Source organism: Peromyscus californicus, unplaced genomic scaffold, assembly GCF_007827085.1.
Source record: "Peromyscus californicus insignis strain IS unplaced genomic scaffold, ASM782708v3 Scaffold_5__1_contigs__length_169319896, whole genome shotgun sequence".
In the NCBI taxonomy this organism is placed as follows: Eukaryota; Metazoa; Chordata; class Mammalia; order Rodentia; family Cricetidae; genus Peromyscus; species Peromyscus californicus.
In genome coordinates, this window is record NW_026294573.1 from 100,124,589 (window position 1) to 100,142,136 (window position 17,548).

The following is a 17,548-nucleotide window of genomic DNA, read 5'->3' on the forward strand; positions in this document are numbered from 1 at the left end:
CCGAACAATATACCATCCTAACAATATATGTCCTAACCATATACATCCTACCAATAAACCATCCTAACGCATACCACTCTAACAATACACATCCGAACAATATACCATCCTAACAATATATGTCCTAACCATATACATCCTAACAATAAGCCATCCTAACAATATACCACCCTAACAATACACATCCGAACAATATACCATCCTAACAATATATGTCCTAACCATATACATCCTAACAATAAGCCATCCTAACAATATATCACCCTAACCATGTACATCCTAACAATATACCATCCTAGCAATATACATCCTAACAATATATATATATATTAACAACATAATACCCCAACACAATACAATCCTAACAATATATGTCCTAATCCCACACCACCCTAACAATATACATCCTAACCACATACATCTTAACATACCATCCTAACCGTATACTCCCTAATCCTACACCATCCCAGCAATGCATATCCTAATCATATACTTTCTAACAGCATGCATCCTAACAACATGCAGCCTGTGCCATTAGCTGCCTAATATCTTTCCTTCAACAAACACTTTACGTTCTTTCTGTATCCATTTTAGTTTCATAGTAAATGAAAATAAATGTGAAATTATGAATTTAATATCTACTTACATTTTTCTAACACATGTCAGAATAATAAAGTAAAAGCCACCTCAGTCCAGATGATGTACACATATTATACATTAGAAACCACTGGTTTGAACATAACTGTAAGTTATTCTGATTTTTTCTCTCATTAGATTTCTATTATGGTGCCTTGTCCTCTACTGTGTGAGACCTCAATTCTCTACCAATTTTCATTTGGTTATAATTTTCCAAAAGACTTTTTTCACAGGTTGGGTACCTAGATGCTGTAATTTTGAAATCCTTTCCCATGTGTGCATGCATGTATATGTGTGTCTGTATGTGTGTATGTACGTGTGTGTGTCTGTGTGTATGTGTGTGTGTATGTATGTGTGTCTGTGTGTGTCTGTACGTGTGTGTCTGTGTGTATGTGTATGTGTGTATGTATGTGTATGTGTGTCTGTATATGTGTGTCTGTACGTGTGTGTGTCTGTGTGTATGTGTCTGTGTGTATGTATGTGTATGTGTGTCTGTATGTGTGTGTCTGTCTGTACGTGTGTGTGTGTCTGTGTGTATGTGTATGTGTGTATGCATGTGTGTGCGTGTCTGCATGTGTGTGTATGTACGTGTGTGTGTATGTATGTGTGTGTCTATGTGTCTGTGTGTCTGTGTGTTTGTTCACATGTTCACATGTGTGTTCACTCCCATGGCACTGCATATGTGGAGGTCAGAGGACAACTCTCTAGAGTTGGTTCTTTCCTTCTGTGACGGGTCTGGGGATGAAGCTCAGGCCAGCCGATGAAGTGGTCGGCAGCGCTTCTACCCACTGAACCACCTCACTGGCACCTTATTTTATCTCCAAGGTCTGTTTCTGATCCTCCTAAATTTATCTAATTTCTTGTCTTCTAAAATTTCACTGAGAATACAAATTTGAATTTACAAAGTTGTCTCTTTTTTGTTATAATCATTCTTTTTAAATAGAAACCGTTGGTTCTGACCCATCTGCTAGTTCCTGCTTGAGAGCTGCTGGGACGCCTCGGATGACTGACATGATTGTTGCTGATGTTCATGAATATGGAAAGCTAGAGATGAGCGTGAGCAGCTCTGCTGAGGCCATGCTCGACGGCACAGGTGTCTGTGAGGGCCCCACCTCTTCCTCAGCGTGCATGGGACTTCAGCCTCGGCTTGCATGGGCCAGCAGTCAGCGCACAGCTGGGACCCAGGCCTGCTCTTTGCTGTGGTGATTAGATATTCAGCCATGCCAGGTTCCTGCTTCTCAGGAAGCATTCAGTTTCTGGCCTGTTGATGTAGTTGTAGGTTGTCTCTCCCTCCTTCTCTCCCTCCTCCTCTACTTCCTCCTCCCCTTCCTTTTCCTCCTCCTCTCCCTCTCCTCCTTTTCCCACTTCCTCTCCCTCCTCCTCCCCTTCCTTCTCTTCCTCTTCTTCTTCCTCCACCACCTTCCCTTGCACCACATCTTCATTTTTTCTTCCTCCTTTTCTTCCTCCTCCTCTCTCTCCTCCCTCCTCCTCTCCCTCCTTCCCTTCCTCCTCCTCTCCCTCCTCCTCTCCCTTCTCCTTCTCCTCCTCTTTTTAATCCACCACCTCCTCCTATACCACATCTTGATTTTTTCTCCCTCCTCCTCTCCCTCCTCCTCCTCTCCCTCCTCCCCCTCTCCTCCTCCTCCTCTTCTTCCTCCACCATCTCCTCCTGCACCACATCTTCATTTTTCTTCCTCCTCCTTCTCTCCCTCCTCCTCCACCACCTTTTTCTTCCCCTCAGTCTTCTCATCTCAATAAGGTTCTAAGAAGTTGTTGTGACTCCAACTGTTATCTTGAAATCAAACCCGAGTGGTTTCCTGAACGTGACATAACAAGCCTAGGTGCACCACCCCCTAACCCTCTAAATTCCTGTAAGGGCACTTCTTGCCCTGAGAGCTTACTCTGGCCATCAGAGCCTACTCTGCTTATGTGCGACAAACTGGAGTTTGACACAACACCCTCGCCCTCCCCCATGCACACTCACACCTTTCAGTAACCAACTGGAGTTGGTCTACCATTCTGGAACAGTCCAGCTCTGGTGTACCAGGTCTGGTCCCTGTGTGCCCTGAGACTGAAGCAAAAGAGGTAGACAGATCAAGGATTGGAAAGAAAAATTTATTAACCTTTATGTTAATGGTGGAAATATGGTCCTCACTGGCAGCAAGATTAGTTGGGTCCCCAAAATTTGGGTCAGAAAGAGGGTAGATTTGTGGGTGAGGACAAAGTTGACTTCACTGAGGATGGAATGTATCTGGGTTTTCTTAAGATCTATGGAAGAGTCAGGAAAGTCTCTGGAAACAGGCATCAGTTGTAAAGTTCCACATATGATTGGGGTGGAACCATCCATTAGAGTTTGCTGGGAAGCTGTGCAGGAAAAACTGACTAGGATTACTAGAGGGCAATCCTGGTGCCTATGACTCAAGATGGCTGCAGTCATTTAAAGCTGAATCCACAAGGATATAAATACCACAGTACCTTTGTTCTCTGGAAACTCTGAGGTTCCTGAAGACGGGTCCCAGAGTTCCTGAGAGAGGAACCAGCTACCCACAACAATAACTAGGTGCACTCTTCATGCCCTGCTGTCTGTTCCTTGTTTCATTTCTTCTTTTTTTTTTTTTTTTTGGTTTTTCGATTTTTCAAGACAGGGTTTCTCTGTGCAGCTTTGCACCTTTCTTGGATCTCACTCTGTAGACCAGGCTGGCCTCAAACTCACAGAGATCCACCTGGCTCTGCCTCCCAAGCGCTGGGATTAAAGGCGTGCACCACCACCGCCCGGCTCCTTGTTTCATTTCTTAAGGATTTCCAGGGAGCACTTTCCCTTTATAAGATGCTTGCAAATGAACCCCCTCTAAAGGGAGCCCAGACCAGACTGCTGCATTATAGTGGTGTCTTTTGTAAACTGTCTCTTCTTGTACGAAGAATAAACTAGGGGAGAAGCTAAAGTCCATGGGAGAAGCTTTGGAAACAGGAGGGGCCATGCTGCAGAGGCTAAGTGGGGGGCCAGCTGGGCAGGAGTTCTAAGGAAGACAATCATATGCATCAACTTAGAAAGCCCTGGATATTTAAACATTTAAAAATCAGCATGAGGGGCTGGAGAGATGGCTCAGGGCTTAAGAATGCTTGCTGCTTTTGTAGAGGACTGGAGTTTAGATCCCAGCACCCACATGGGGAAGCTCATAACTGTCTGTTCAGATGCTTGAGTTCCCAGAACTCAAGGCTGGCATGGTCTCATGTCTGCCTGTTATTCCATGCCCATACCATTCCATCCCTGTTGCTGGGTGTGATGAATCTGTGCTTTGATCTTCTCAGTGTTCTAGTCATTTCAAAAACCTTAGGCATCTTGGATGGAGGAAGTATTTTTTTTTTTTTTCTGCACATATCATCTCTGCTGAGGCTTCCAGTCACACAGCCTAGGACACACAACTCATGTGAGGCCAAGCACAGTCATTTTCAGGAACTGATGCAATCCCAGGGGAGAGGAAGTCTCTTCTTCCCTCTTTGGCTCTTCTTTAACAGAGGGAAACACAAGTCTGAAGCTGCCTGCCATCACCCCTCCCCACGAAGAACATACACAGAGAAAAGCAGAAGCCAGACAGACAGACAGACGACAGATGAGGGAAGACAGGCACACACCCTAACCCAGGCGCTACATTGCCAGGTTAAGTCTGCATTCCGTGCCCCACTTCTGGGTCTCATGAACCAGCTCATTCCGCTTTTTGTTTTTACTCCTTTGGACCTTAGCTAAGACTCAGCTCTACCAGGCTGCTGATACTGTTCCCATGATACTGCTTGTGTCCCTTTCAGATTCAAGTGCGGCAACACTCAGCCGCGGGATCCAGAGGAGACTGGAAACCTGAGGGTGGTTCCTGTGATCCAGTTTCCTCATGTTTCCGGGTCTGTTTCTGGCCACGCCGTGTGGCTACAGCAGGTCCTCCAGGCCTTCCTGGTGCTGGCTTCCCCACTACCACAGGAGCTGCCCATTTCTGCTCTTTGTCCCTCCCAAGTCGTCCTTCTCATGGGATTCCCCCCCCCCCCCCCCCCCCCCCCCCCCCCCCCCCCCCCCCCGGTCTACATGGGTGGGCAGCCGTTTCCTCCCCCCCCCCGCCCCCCCCCCCCCCCCCCCCCCCCCCCCCCCCCCGGTTCTATTGCTGGTGGAAGATTCAGGAAGCCTGAAACCAGAGGCTTCAGATCTGAAGGTCTATCTTACAGACTCAGAGCAAGTACCCCAAAGCCCTCCACTTTATAGAGGTTATTAGCCAAGTATGCCAAATCTTCCCTTCTGTGTTTGAGCAGTGTGAGAGTAGGCTTAACAGCCTTCTAGTATCCCCAAGACTTCCAAGCAAATGGGTAATGAAGGTTTGGAGACCCTCAAGCCATTGTATTTTAACTGACTGAGTGACAAATTTCAGGTGTGAAGTGCACCAGGCATCCAGAGGGAGGAAGAGTACGACACCAGGTAGACAGGTCTAGGGGATGTCATAGATGCTTTGTGGGAAGGGGAGGGGAGGGGAGGGGAGGGGAGAGAAGGGACACTTAGCAATTATGGCTTTGCCAAGATGGCACAGGGCACAAGCAACATGGCCCAGCAGAGGAGCCTGTGCAGTTTGCCTAACAGACCACGAGGTAGGCCAGACAGGTGGACTTTGGCATGGGTCTGGAAAGTTCAAGTGGAGGCAGATGTTCGGCAAAGACTCTTGAATGCCAGGCACAGGACCGTGATGGTTTGTCAGAGTGCATGGGGCTGCAGTTGACTCTGGGACTCCACCTGCGAGGGTGGGTCCTCCAGTGTGTGCAGGGGGACATGCCTCAATGCCCTCTCCTAGGGTCAGGAGAGGTGGATCTCTTTCTTCCTGGCTTCTCTCTTCAGTCCCATTCCACCTTGTCCTTTCTGTGGTCTTGGGTCTTGTGGCTCTGACTGAAGTGGGTGGCATCTATACTTCCTGACCCAGGATTCCCCTGTCCTCTCTCTCCTACCACTGCCATCCACGCCAAGCACTCCCCACCTGTAACTCAGCGGTGGGTCCATCCTCAACCATCCACCCCTGGGGCTTTCCCCTGTAACCATTTTCAGTTCATGACTCATTAGAAAGATTCCAGCTGCTCTTCCTGCTGTGAAATCTGAAGTGGAGGTTCCTGGACTGTTAGTTTTGTTTTATTTATTTATTTAATTTTTGTTCTTAATTTCCTTCCTTCTTCAAGGAGTTAGGAGGATACATTCACTATGGTGGCTTTCTGGGCCAGCCCCACTGAATGGGAGGAAATATCTCAGCATGCTTCTTGCCTACTAATTATGTTTCCAGAGTCATGTACTTGGGGTGGAGAGGGGACCAACAGATAGCCATATCCAGTAGTGCCTTGGAAAGACCTTGGGCCCTGGAGGGAGAGAGAGCCTGAGTCTGAAACCAGCCCCACACATGGCAGCCGTATGACTGGACCCAGGAAGGACCTGAGCCACCTCTTTCTTTTTTCTTCCTTTGTAAATTGGAGGTTTAAAAATCACCCACTTTGCAGAGCTGGGGGGACTTCTGATGAGTGACATTTACTCCGCAAAGCCGACTACTGCGCGTCTACCCCAGTCTCCTGGAGAGGGACGAGCCCACAGTCATGCACGGAGACACTGGTGCAATCACAGCAGAGCCCGCCTCCCACTCGGGCTCATCTGCCCCACCTCACCCCCACCCCTCCTCAATTCTGGAATGACTCATCCCCAGTGCTGGTGACAAGATTAGCACATCCACCCAGGCCACTTCTGCCTCAGTGGCAAAGAATGAAAGGTCCAGGGATCAAAAGGCAAACAGAAGCAAGCATCTGGAAAAGATGTCTTTATGTTCTTACATGGAAAAAGATAGCAAAGCCCATAGCACAATGATGCAGACTTTTCAGAAAACTCGTCTCAACGAATCTGTTTCAGCTGCAATCGTAATTCAAGCCTTGCCAAATGGAAATGGTAAAATCGGGGTGGGGGATGGGAAGGAGGACTAGCAAGGGAAAGAAAGGTAATGATTATGTGCTGTTTCTTTCCTGGAGTCTCAACTTTCCCAGCAAGCCAGAACTACATAAACAGATGCCACGCTCAACTATGATTGGGTAAACATGCAAAACTCTACAGCATGATGGCAATAGTATTTTAAAGGGGAACCATATTAAAGCCTGATAGAAGAAAATATGAATGGGATCTTCCGAGTGGTTCCCTTTCTTTGGACGGATGGATGTATATGGAATCACCAAGCACTTAGGAAGGGGCTCTGTGTCTAAAAGCTGACCTTGTAAGCAAACATGAAGGACATCTTACACTCAATAGTCATGGTTGGAAGGAAGGAATTCTTTCTGAAGAATGCACTGGGCAATCAGTCACTCTGGCCTCTGTTTTCAGATTGCCCTACTCTGTGTCGGGATGTGTTCATACTGCCGGGGCTTCCTGCAGAATCTAGCACCAATATGTGGATTGGATTTGACTTGGATCTGAGTCCCTTGTGTCTTTCCTTTTGAGTATACTGAGGTATGTTTTCTTTGGTTTCTCTTTTGACAAATGTGTAATATAAAAAAACTTATAATATTTACAACATTTTAGACTTCAGTGTCAACTCTTCACATAAGAAAAATTAGAAAACTCTTTGAGACTCATGGGAAGGCTATTACTTCCTAGCGTCTGTCATGAAACTGTTTTCAATACACAGGACGATTAGCCTATTAGCACAGCTATAAGCTTTCTGGTCCAGAATCTTCCCTGTGCTCAGTGGCGAGGCAAATCCCGTTACTGCCATGTCCGTGGTTCGCCAGGCTTCACAGTACTTATCCACAAGACGGACACCATGGGGGTTGGATCCATGCCAAATGACTTTCTGGGGCCTAGAAAGGAATTTTACAGTGTTACTTTTTTTGTGTGTATGTGGTTTTCCAAGACAAGGTTTCTCTATATAACAGTCCTGGAACTCACTCGGTAGACCAGGCTGGCCTCGAACTCACAGAGATCTGTCTGCCTCTGCCTCCCAAGTGCTGGGATTAAAGGCATGCGCCACCACCACCTGGCTAGTGTTACATTTTAAGTGGCATTTTTTAATAACATGAAGTTCTTTATTTCTTATTTTATTTTATAGTTATTGTGTTGTGTGGTTTGTGCATGTGTGTATGTGGGGGAAGGGGCACATGTATGTGGTCAAAGGTCAATATTGGTTATCTTCTTCAATCATTCTCCACCTTATTTTGGAGGCAGGGTCTCTCACTGAACCAGGAGCTTGCTAATTTAGCTAGATTTGATGGCCACCAAACCCCAAGGAGCCACGAATTTCTACCACTCAGTGCTGGAGTTACAGATGCGTGCCCCCCCACCTAGCTATTAGACGTATGATGGGGATCTGAATTCAGGTTATCACACCTGTGCAGCAGCATTTTACTGCCTGAGGTGTCACCCCATTCTTTATTATTATAATTATTTTCGAGACAGGGTTTCTCTGTGTAGTTTTGGTGCCTGTCCTGGATCTCGCTCTGTAGCCCAGGCTGGCCTCGAACTCACAGAGATCCGCCTGGCTCTGCCTCCCGAGGGCTGGGATTGAAGGCGTGTGCCACTACTGCCGGTCAATCACCCCAGTTCTTAAACAGCAATTCTTCGTGGTATATCTTGGTAAGTGAATTGGCATGAGTGTAGTGAACTAAGACACGTTCTTCCTCATCCACAGTCCATGATCCAATGCCGGATCCTTTTTTTTCGCCTTGTGGTTGTTACCAGCTTTCCAGGCACACTCTATTTCTAGCATACTCAGCTTGCAGCCATCTCCCAAGAGCACCTTCCGTTTTCACAACTCTGCACCATTGTTACTGCGGTTACTTCTTCAGTAGCCTCTTTAACAGTCAGACCTGGCACTCCTTCACCTGAGCGGCCCCCTCTTGCAGGACTCGACTTTTGATTCTCACCCTCAAAAACCAATGGCTTCCCTAGGCTCCTGTTGTCATCTTTTAAAGCTACAAAGATGTCTACATGTATATTTGGTCTGTTATCTGTTGCCCCTTGACACTGAAAACCCTTAAAGAGAAGGGGCCATGTCGGTGTACTACCTTCCAGACCTGGCATTAGATGTGTTACAGCATAGGCACCGAGCATTCTGAACAACACATGCTGTTTTCAAAGACTGAGAGTGCCATTTATAGGACAGAGCTGCAGGATCACCAGTCACAGTATGTCTACTGCATACTGTTTTCACTCACAGTCATCTGCACAACTGTCCTAGAGTATACACACGATTGTCTACTCATTTGACAGGCAAGGCAGCTGAGGTTCACAGAGTGGAGTGCTTTGCCCAAGTCTTATAGTGAGTGACTAGACCTGGGTCTTCTGGCTCCAAGGCCATGGCTTTCCCATGACTCGGCTGCCTCCCTGTGGCTTCGGATTGGCAGTATTCGGGGAGGGGGGTAGCTGATAAAGGCATCTCATTGTTAGAAAATATCCTAAAAAACACCTATAGTGGTACAAAACAGGGCCTCAGTCTGCACTTACCAGGAAGGATCGGTCATCACGTCTCGACCATCAAAGGAGTATATCGGAATGTGCGTATTGAACTGACCTCCGTCACCAGAAAATATTGAGTCCCAATTGTTAAAAAGAACTTGGCCCTATGAAGAAAAATGCCACATTAGAATTTTTATGCCATTGGCCTACAACTAGGCTTTTGCTCATCCTTGAGGGTTCAGATGCCCGTTCTCCTGAAGTCCCCAGTTCAGAGAGGAAAGTGATTTGAAAAGAGGGGAGGTGTGGCCTTGAGCTGCGGTTGATGCCACGGAGTAGCAAATGCTTCGGACACTTGGGGACCAGTGTGCCTGAAGGCAGTGATGAAGGTTTATCTTTACCTTGAGGTTCACAATGGGAAGGCTGAATCTCTCTGCTTTCCTCACAACTGTGGAGAGATCCTGTAAGTGGGTTGACAGGAAAGCTCGGAAGGTGGACAGTAGTCCTGCAGCCCTGGCCTGCTGGAAACACTGGAAGTCGGCTCGGATGTCCCCGGCCACCGGCGTGTTCAGAGCAACCAGATGCAGCTGAAAGAGGGCGACAGTGTAGTCAGCAGCCCTGCCAGCACCTCCTGTTTTGAGGAAGAGCCACCTCTGGCCGCAAGGCATGGCATAGGCTTCTTGGCCACCTGTAACGACAGTGGAACTGCCCATCCCCAGTAAAGACAGCCTTGGCGCTCCAGCCAGTTCATTCCAGCTCCGTGAACAGCCCTTGGGGTGGGAATATCTTTCTTAGATTTAAAAAAGGATGCAAAATTCTCCTTGGACCAAGCAAAGCCCGTTGGAGATCTAGTTCGAGGCAGCTGGTTATGCTTGAGCACTCTGGATATGCTCCCAGCTTAGTTCTCAGCATGACCTCCCCGTGGACTTTGTCCTGGCTCCCAAGCTTCCTCCAGCTATCGCTGGCTGTCCTTACTTCTTCCTGAGCAGACCAGAGGCTGATCATGGGAGAGAGACATCCAGGAATGGACAAACAGCACTTATTATTAAAACTGCTGGGATGGACCCTTCTAGAAACTTGAGTCATATAGCCACTCTGGCCTCCCATTCCTGACACCCTGTTCATCAGCCCCAAACCAAAGCCGTTCTAGACTTTGTTTGCTCTCTTACGTTGGCATCCATTTATTGACCTCTCCCTTCAGCCTTTTCTGCTGGCATTTCATAGGAAATACAGTCCATGGCCTGAGCATGCTCACTCTCTCTGAGAGAGAGACACACACACACACACACACACACACACACACACACACACACAGAGATATAATATCTAAAAGTTAAAACCCCAATATACTGCTTGAAAGCCCCATTCGCCACTTTACTAACTTTTGGGACTCATTGAAGGTTTACTTAAATTCCCTTCTCCTCTGAGCATTTCTCCTAGAATCTTCTTGGTCTCAAAGACACTTTGCTCTCTCTTCTAAATCCTCAAGGCACCTTTCAGTCGTTTTGCCCCCTGCCCCTCAGCAGCCTTTGACTTCTGGGTACCTTGTTCGGCCTTCTTCCTTTGTTCAGGGTCTCAGCTCCTCATCTGCCTCTCCTGTTTCTTCCACCAGCCTCTTTGCTCCTGTCCCTGTACAGGCTCTGTTGGGGATTCCTGCCATCCCCATGACAATGGCCATGGCTCTGCCAAAGGTCTCCAGGCAGGTTTAAGACATTCATAGTCTACCCCTCCTTCCCACTTTCACTGGGGTGTTCTGGAGCCACCTCAGACTTACTCTGCTGACCCCAAGGTCTTTTCTGGAGGTGTCAGCATTCCAGAAAGCATATTCCTGTGCTGTGTGGCTTATGCCCTGATCTTTGAAGGCCTTGGGGTTGGATCCTATCTCCCTGCTGCTCTTTATTGGAGTGGGAATGAGTAACTGATCTAAGACAGAACATGGAGACTGCTCCTCCCAAGACTCAGAACTGACTTAGGTGGATTGGGCTCTGCAGCCACACGGTAAGAGCGTTAGGGCACGAGACAGTGCTGTGGTACCCAGAGCTGTGTGCAAGCTCATGTTTACCATGCCTGTATGGGTAGGGCTAGAGGGGGACAGGAAGAGAAACTCTTATACAAGGGAGTCTGTGGAAATACCAAAATGACCGAGAGCAGGGACAAGAGTTCCCAGGCTGGCTGTACTTCCTGTGACCAAGTTCTGTGAAGTCCCTGAAGTGACTTCGACATGGTCTTTATGTATACTAGTGAAAGAGTAGGGTGCATCTCCAATCCCCACCATGTCAGATGATGCCTGGGAAGGAGCCTGTGACCACTGGATCACCCCAGTGGGGGTTTGGGCATCATCCTTGATCTCACACATGCACCAGGTGACCAACCTGGCTTCCCCTGCCTCCTCATGTCCCTCCCGCCAGCGTCTTCTCCAGCCTGCAGCCTTGCACTGCTGCTCCTGTCCTTTCCAGTGCACTTGTGTGCTCAAACCAAAGTCATTTCCAAACAGCAGCCTTACCACTTCCCCCTGTTTCCCTTTCAACTTATCAGTAGCTCTCATCGATTGCAGGAAAGGGCCCAAATCCCCAGCTCGTGTGGACTTCACAGCCTAAGCTTTTTCCTTTGCTGTAAAGTCTAGTTCTCTGGCCAGTTTGAATTGCAGTACAGGAAGGAGCAGCGCGCACGCCCCACCCTCCCAGGTTCCATCTGCCCTACTTTTATTTTTCCCTGCCTGCCTCACTCCTGAACTCCAGCGTCTCTTGGGTCTGAAGCTAGAGGTCACCTCCTCCAGACTGACTGCCTTTGTCTTTCTGGTGATCCCAGCATCTCCAGTTTGTCTCACTCCAATGGCCACGATACAACTGTCCATTGTGTGTGTGCCTTCCTGGCTAGTTTGTAAGCAGGTGGGTGGTAAGAACTATTTACCAGGGCTGAAGAGATGGCCCATCAGTTAAGAGCACTTGCTGCTCTTTCAAAGGACCGGGATTCAATTCCCAGCACTCACATGGTGGCTCGGAGCTGTTTGTAACTCCAGTTAAAAGGGTTATGTTTCCCTCTTCTGACCTCTACAGGCATCAGGCATGCACATGGTGCACATATATACATGTAGTCAAAAAAAAAAACACTCATATACACGAAATAAAATAAATCTAAAAAAGAAATAATAACTAGAACCGAACACAGGGCTTAGCACTTACAGGCACACTCACATACTCATTATCTGAAAAGCAAACATATGACTTGTACTTACGACAGGCCTCTCATAATTGGCACTTAAAATGGGGTTCAGTGGAGGCTGTGGCTGGTATGGCTGTGTTATGAAAGGGGAAAGGATAAAGTATGAATACACATTCAGGATACACACTGTACTCTCCAGAGCACGATTAGTCTAATGCCTCCTGGCATGATGCTTTAAACAGCTGGGCATTGCTGTTAACTGTGACTCTTAAGTTGGAGGACTTTCATGGCCAAATGAAAAATTCATCAGGGAAGGAGGGAGTGTTCTCAAGATCTTTAAGATCCCTGGCCTGGGGAAGCAGAGGACCTCAGCTTAAAAGCCAACATGTCTACCTCTTCAAAGGTTCAGTTTTATAATCTGAAAAATGGGGTGATGGCAGTGGCCTCGAAGGGTTGCAAGAGAACACGACAACAGACAATGCCCGTTGCTTATGCTCTTTACAGTAAAGTTAAGGGTTTTGCCTGGTAGGTGTGGTGGCACACACCTTTAATCCCAGCATTCAGGAGGCAGAGGCAGGGGCATCTCTGTGAGTTCCAGGCCAGCCAGGACTACTAGTGAGATCTTGTCTCAAAATAAGTAAGTAAAGGCGGGAGGGAGGGATTCTTCTAGATGGCTTGTGGGTACATTGGGAACAGGGGTCTCCAGCCTCTACACCCAGCTCTCCCTCCACTCCCTGGTGACGATGTTCTGTCTAGTAACTCCTGGGTTTTCACCGGGAGCTAAGTCACACAGAACAGGCTGGGTTTGGAGAGCTTGGCACAGGGCCTCAGGGGCACTCAGGGAGCAGGCAGAGGAGCTACTCACATTGCTGGAAAGCGCTGGTGGTGGGGGGCTGTCAGCAGGAATGGGGATCAGCTCTCCCAGCTATAAGAGAAGGAAGAGGTTACAAATGCAACAGCTGTAAGAAACAGCTTCTGAGACAGAAAACTGGCACCACTGGAGGGCTCTGTACATCCAGTGTTTGGAGGGGAGAGGGTTACAAAGGAAGCTTAAGAATTACCTGTAATTTTTTCCAACCATCTCGGACACGAATGAAGAACTCTCCACTGTCCCTCAGGTAGATGAATGTTCCTTCTATGACCAAGTGCGCTTTCTGCAGCATGTCACCCATGTCGCTGAGTGCCGTGACCTGTCAGGTCATTTTAAATTCCAAACTGTCACCAAGCAGCAGCAAAATGTGATGCACCCCCTCTTCTATAAATAACCCCTCATTCGAGAAAAAGGCTTATTGCATTGGACAATGATACTTCACTAATAACTAGTTTGTTTTCAGTGCTCTGGCTCAAACCCAGGGCCTGCACATGCTAGGCAAGTGTTCTACCACTGAACTATATCATCAGACCACGGTTGTTTCCTCTCTGTCTCTCTCTGTCTCTCTCTGTCTCTCTCTGTCTCTCTCTGTCTCTGTCTCTGTCTCTGTCTCTCTCTCTCTCTCTCTCTCTCTCTCTCTCTCTCTGTGTGTGTGTGTGTGTGTGTGTGTGTGTGTGTGTGTGTGTGTGTGGTGAGGTGCCAGAGGTAGACATGGGGCCTCTTACATTATCACTTGCTCTCTCTCTTATCTTTCTGGCCAAGGTCACCCACGGAACCCAGCACTAACTGAGTGTCTACACTGGCCAGCCAGCAAGCTCTGGGTGATCCACTTGTCTCTGCTCCCACTCCCCTAGCACTGAGCTATAGATGTGCACAACCACACTTAGCTTTTTATTTCTAAAAGTGGATGCTGGGGATCTGAACTGGGATCTCCATGCCTGTGTGCCAGCCACTTGACCCACTGATCTTCTCCCCAGCCCCTAGTTTTTTGAGACGTTTTCCCTGTAGCCAAGACATGCCTTGAACTCATAATCCTTCTGCCTCAGTCTCCCAAGTGCTGGGATTTCAAGAGTGTGCTATCATGCTTGGCTAAGGGAGTTCTTTTCCATGAAATAAAAACATGCATTGCTTTGAGCCACAAGTCTAAATTATAAAAAATGAGTAAAAACACAAATGATAATTTCCTGTGAAGATAAAGATGTAGCAACAGAGTTATCTTTGCTGGGTTTTGGTTTTAGCAAAATCATCAGTACATTGCTTTTTTTTTTTTTCACTTGCATTGATTTTTTTTTTTTTTAACACAGCTCTGTAGCATCTACGCTGGCTAATGGCGTCATCTCACATTCCTTAGTGACTTTCAGATCCATTTCCATTTGGGGTAAGAAACGCAAGCAAGTGGGCAATCATACTGAGCACTTAAGTCTTTCGTCTAGCTGGATGGTTGCAATATTAAATATGTGTTTAAAAAGCGGAGGCTTGCAGCGTCTCTGTCTCAAAACTTGCCTAAAATAAGAATGGCAGCCGTTTAGCATATCTAGAAGCAGATTCAGGAGGCTGAAGCTGCAGAAAAGATTCTGAATAGCACCAAGTCTCAAGGACCTATCAGCCAGGAGTCTCATTGCAACTGAGAAAAAATACAGAAACAAAAACAAAAAAAACCCCTTTTATCTCACCTTGACAATAACATCAGTCATCAGAGTGGTATGGAAATCCCCCAAAGAGGAAAGTGGCTGAGTTTCGTCATTGACTGGACAGGTCTGTCTTTTGAGAGTCAGTCTTTTTAAGAATGAAACCCAGTAACTACCAAAGAGGCTTCCAGGACTGCAGACTGTCTGGTAGGGGCTTGTCTGTCTCTCTGCATTGTATCAGTGCGGGCAAACCATACCCTGGCATGCACCGTGGGGCTGGGAATGCACTTGAGCCGTGCGCCAGCTGAGCAACAACCTGGGGTGAGTGTGACCATCAAAGCACTTGCGGTGGTGTTTACACACGTGTGTGCACTGTTTTTAAAAATAGAACATGATTGGGTTTCGGTCACTTAAAGATTCACAGGCTATAACTTCAATAACGAATCATTTTGTTTTCTGTAGCTCTTTATTGAACAAGTTGTCTGAATAGGAAATAAATGGCCATCTATTTACTGGTAGAATGACACATTCTTTTGTCCTGGAATTTTATTTGTTTTTGTTTGTTTGTTTGTTTAGAGATAGGGTCTCGTGTATCCCAGACTGGCCTCTAACTTGTATTGCTGAGGACAACCTTGAATTTTGGATCCTTCTGCCTCCATCTCCTAAGTGCTAGGACAATAGGCATCTATCCACCACCATGTCTGGTTTTATGTGGTGCTAGAGATCAAACTACGCCTCCCTACAATAGGAAAACAGCCAACCCACTGAGCTCCATCCACAGCCCCTGTCGGAGAGTTCTAATTCCAAAATAAAAGGGATTCTGTCCCCCCAAACACTGTCACCAGAGTCTGAGGTAAGTCTATCCAATGTGGAGTGGTTAATACACAAGATACTGACCAAGTTTCTGGATCCCGGGAGTCCTGGCTGTCCTGGAGGGCCAGGTGGGCCTGGAAGAGCCACGGCTGAGACAAGACAAAAGAGAGAAGTTATATAGAGCACAGTGTCTGGTACAAGGGGTCCCTGCTGACCCCCAGAGGGGGCTCAGAGTCCTTCCATGCTGTGGACTAGCCACCTTGCAACTGGAACCTGGGGATCTGAGCCAGCAAGAGATTAGGACCATACTGACTGGCTCAGGGGAAGAGCTGCAATTCTTCACCATCACCCAGGATGAAGCTGTGCCCAAGACTTTTCAGGACTGTAAGGCAATCCCATTGGTGGTTATTTGTAAAAGCCAGTTTCAGTCCAACTTTCTGTTACTTGCACCTGAAAATACCCTGACTCATACAGCTTATTCAAGAGACAAAGCATGTGACCACCAAGTAGAGGAAGTGGGCCACAGAGAGGAAAGAGCCCAGGTTGATGGTGACAGGAGTGATGACCAGGGTGTCAATTGCCAGCTGTGCATTTAAGCAGCAGGTTCCCAAAGGCTGTTTGCCAGACATTGGCAGACATTCCCTCTACTATAACAGTCCATTGGCATACTGGTGAGAACCAGTGAAATTCAGGCTAGGAATGCACATTGCAATCTGGCCAGGGCTTCTTAGTTCTTGTAGTGTCACAGGACCCTTAAAAATCAGCTCAAGGCTGCCAGACTAATCTCCAGAAAAATGAGGGGGCATAAGCGTCCAGCTGAAAGGCAAACGCAGAAGTGTTAGAAGTATTTCTCCTTTGTTTTTCTTCTGCCTCTCTAAGCCCCATCCCTCCAGCATCTGCAAAGCTCTTGGCAGATGTAAAGATGTCTCTCTAAGTCCTAGAAAACAACTGCATTGACTCTTCAGGACATTGCAAGCAAGTCTTCGGCTCCAACACGGGGCCTGAATGTCCACACATCAGTGGTAAGTGGCCAGTGGATACAGGGTCAGGAAGGACCTGGATGTGGGTCCTAGCCATGTGTCCCTTGAGCACGAATGACTTTGAACAAGTCTTATATCCTCTCCGAGTTTCAGTGTCTGCCTCCTTAGAGTTATAATAATATCCCCTTCATCTCCCTTCACCATCACTGGGAAGACTATGTGGGTAGTGTCTATGCGAGTGTTTTATAAACTGTGACCTGTCATGTGTTATGTGAAAGGCAATCCCTGCTCAGTGCAGCAAGGTGTTTGGATCCTCCTAAAGTGGTGCTTTTGTGAACAACAGATCCTCTGTTTCCTGTGCCAAATGCCCGTATCTTCTGCAACGCCTATGCATTCATCAAGGCCCTGTTGGCACATCTGGTTTTATCTACCCAGCACCTTCCTTTGCAGGATCAAAGTCTTTATGGTCTTATCCCGAGGTCTTTCCCTTCACACCCACAACCATTTCCTTACAGAAATGGTCCTACCTCCTGACTATAGATGATTATTGGTCCAAAGTTGGCACCTAACTCAACAAGCCAGTTAGAATCTTTTCCTGGAACTGCTTTATCCCAAGATATTTCAGACTAGGGTTGAGAAAGCAGCTCATGATTTCCAGCTCATAGTGGAAGCACTAAGCTGTCGGCAACCATCTTCCCCTCTGTGCAGAGGATGTGGTCTGTGGGGAACAAGGAGGAAGCTGGTACATGCAGAGAGACACGAGATGGCTAGAGCATCCTTGCAGGGTGTAAGTCTTAGCTTCGGGCTGCTCTTGGGGTCCAGTTTCCGGTCTACTCATCACACAAGCTGCTTGCTTAGCCCCCGTTTCCAGCCAGAAAACTTTCCTTCCGCTTAACCTGCTTTGAGCCTTGTTTCTGCTTTCAACCAGGAAAGCCAAGGCCATGTTAAAGCCAGCCCCAAGGCCACCTTCTGCAAGGCTCTCCCTGACACCCAGGCACTGTGGGTCTCCCTTAGACAT

General features: G+C 47.5%; 1 protein-coding gene across 2 annotated transcripts in view; it reads right to left on the reverse strand.

Annotated features, from left to right (window-relative positions):
• Positions 1-6,443: 6,443 nt before the first annotated feature.
• The window catches only part of Col15a1 (collagen type XV alpha 1 chain), a 108,023-nt gene continuing 96,918 nt past the window's right edge, over positions 6,444-17,548 (reverse strand). For both annotated transcript variants that reach the window (XM_052716772.1, XM_052716771.1), the window contains 7 exons: positions 15,635-15,699; positions 13,300-13,428; positions 13,104-13,163; positions 12,312-12,371; positions 9,478-9,663; positions 9,128-9,243; positions 6,444-7,485 (listed from right to left, as the gene is read on the reverse strand). In XM_052716772.1, coding sequence (XP_052572732.1) covers positions 7,272-7,485; positions 9,128-9,243; positions 9,478-9,663; positions 12,312-12,371; positions 13,104-13,163; positions 13,300-13,428; positions 15,635-15,699 — 830 coding nt within the window. In that variant the 3' untranslated portion in view covers positions 6,444-7,271. The remainder of the gene's footprint in view (positions 7,486-9,127; positions 9,244-9,477; positions 9,664-12,311; positions 12,372-13,103; positions 13,164-13,299; positions 13,429-15,634; positions 15,700-17,548) is intronic.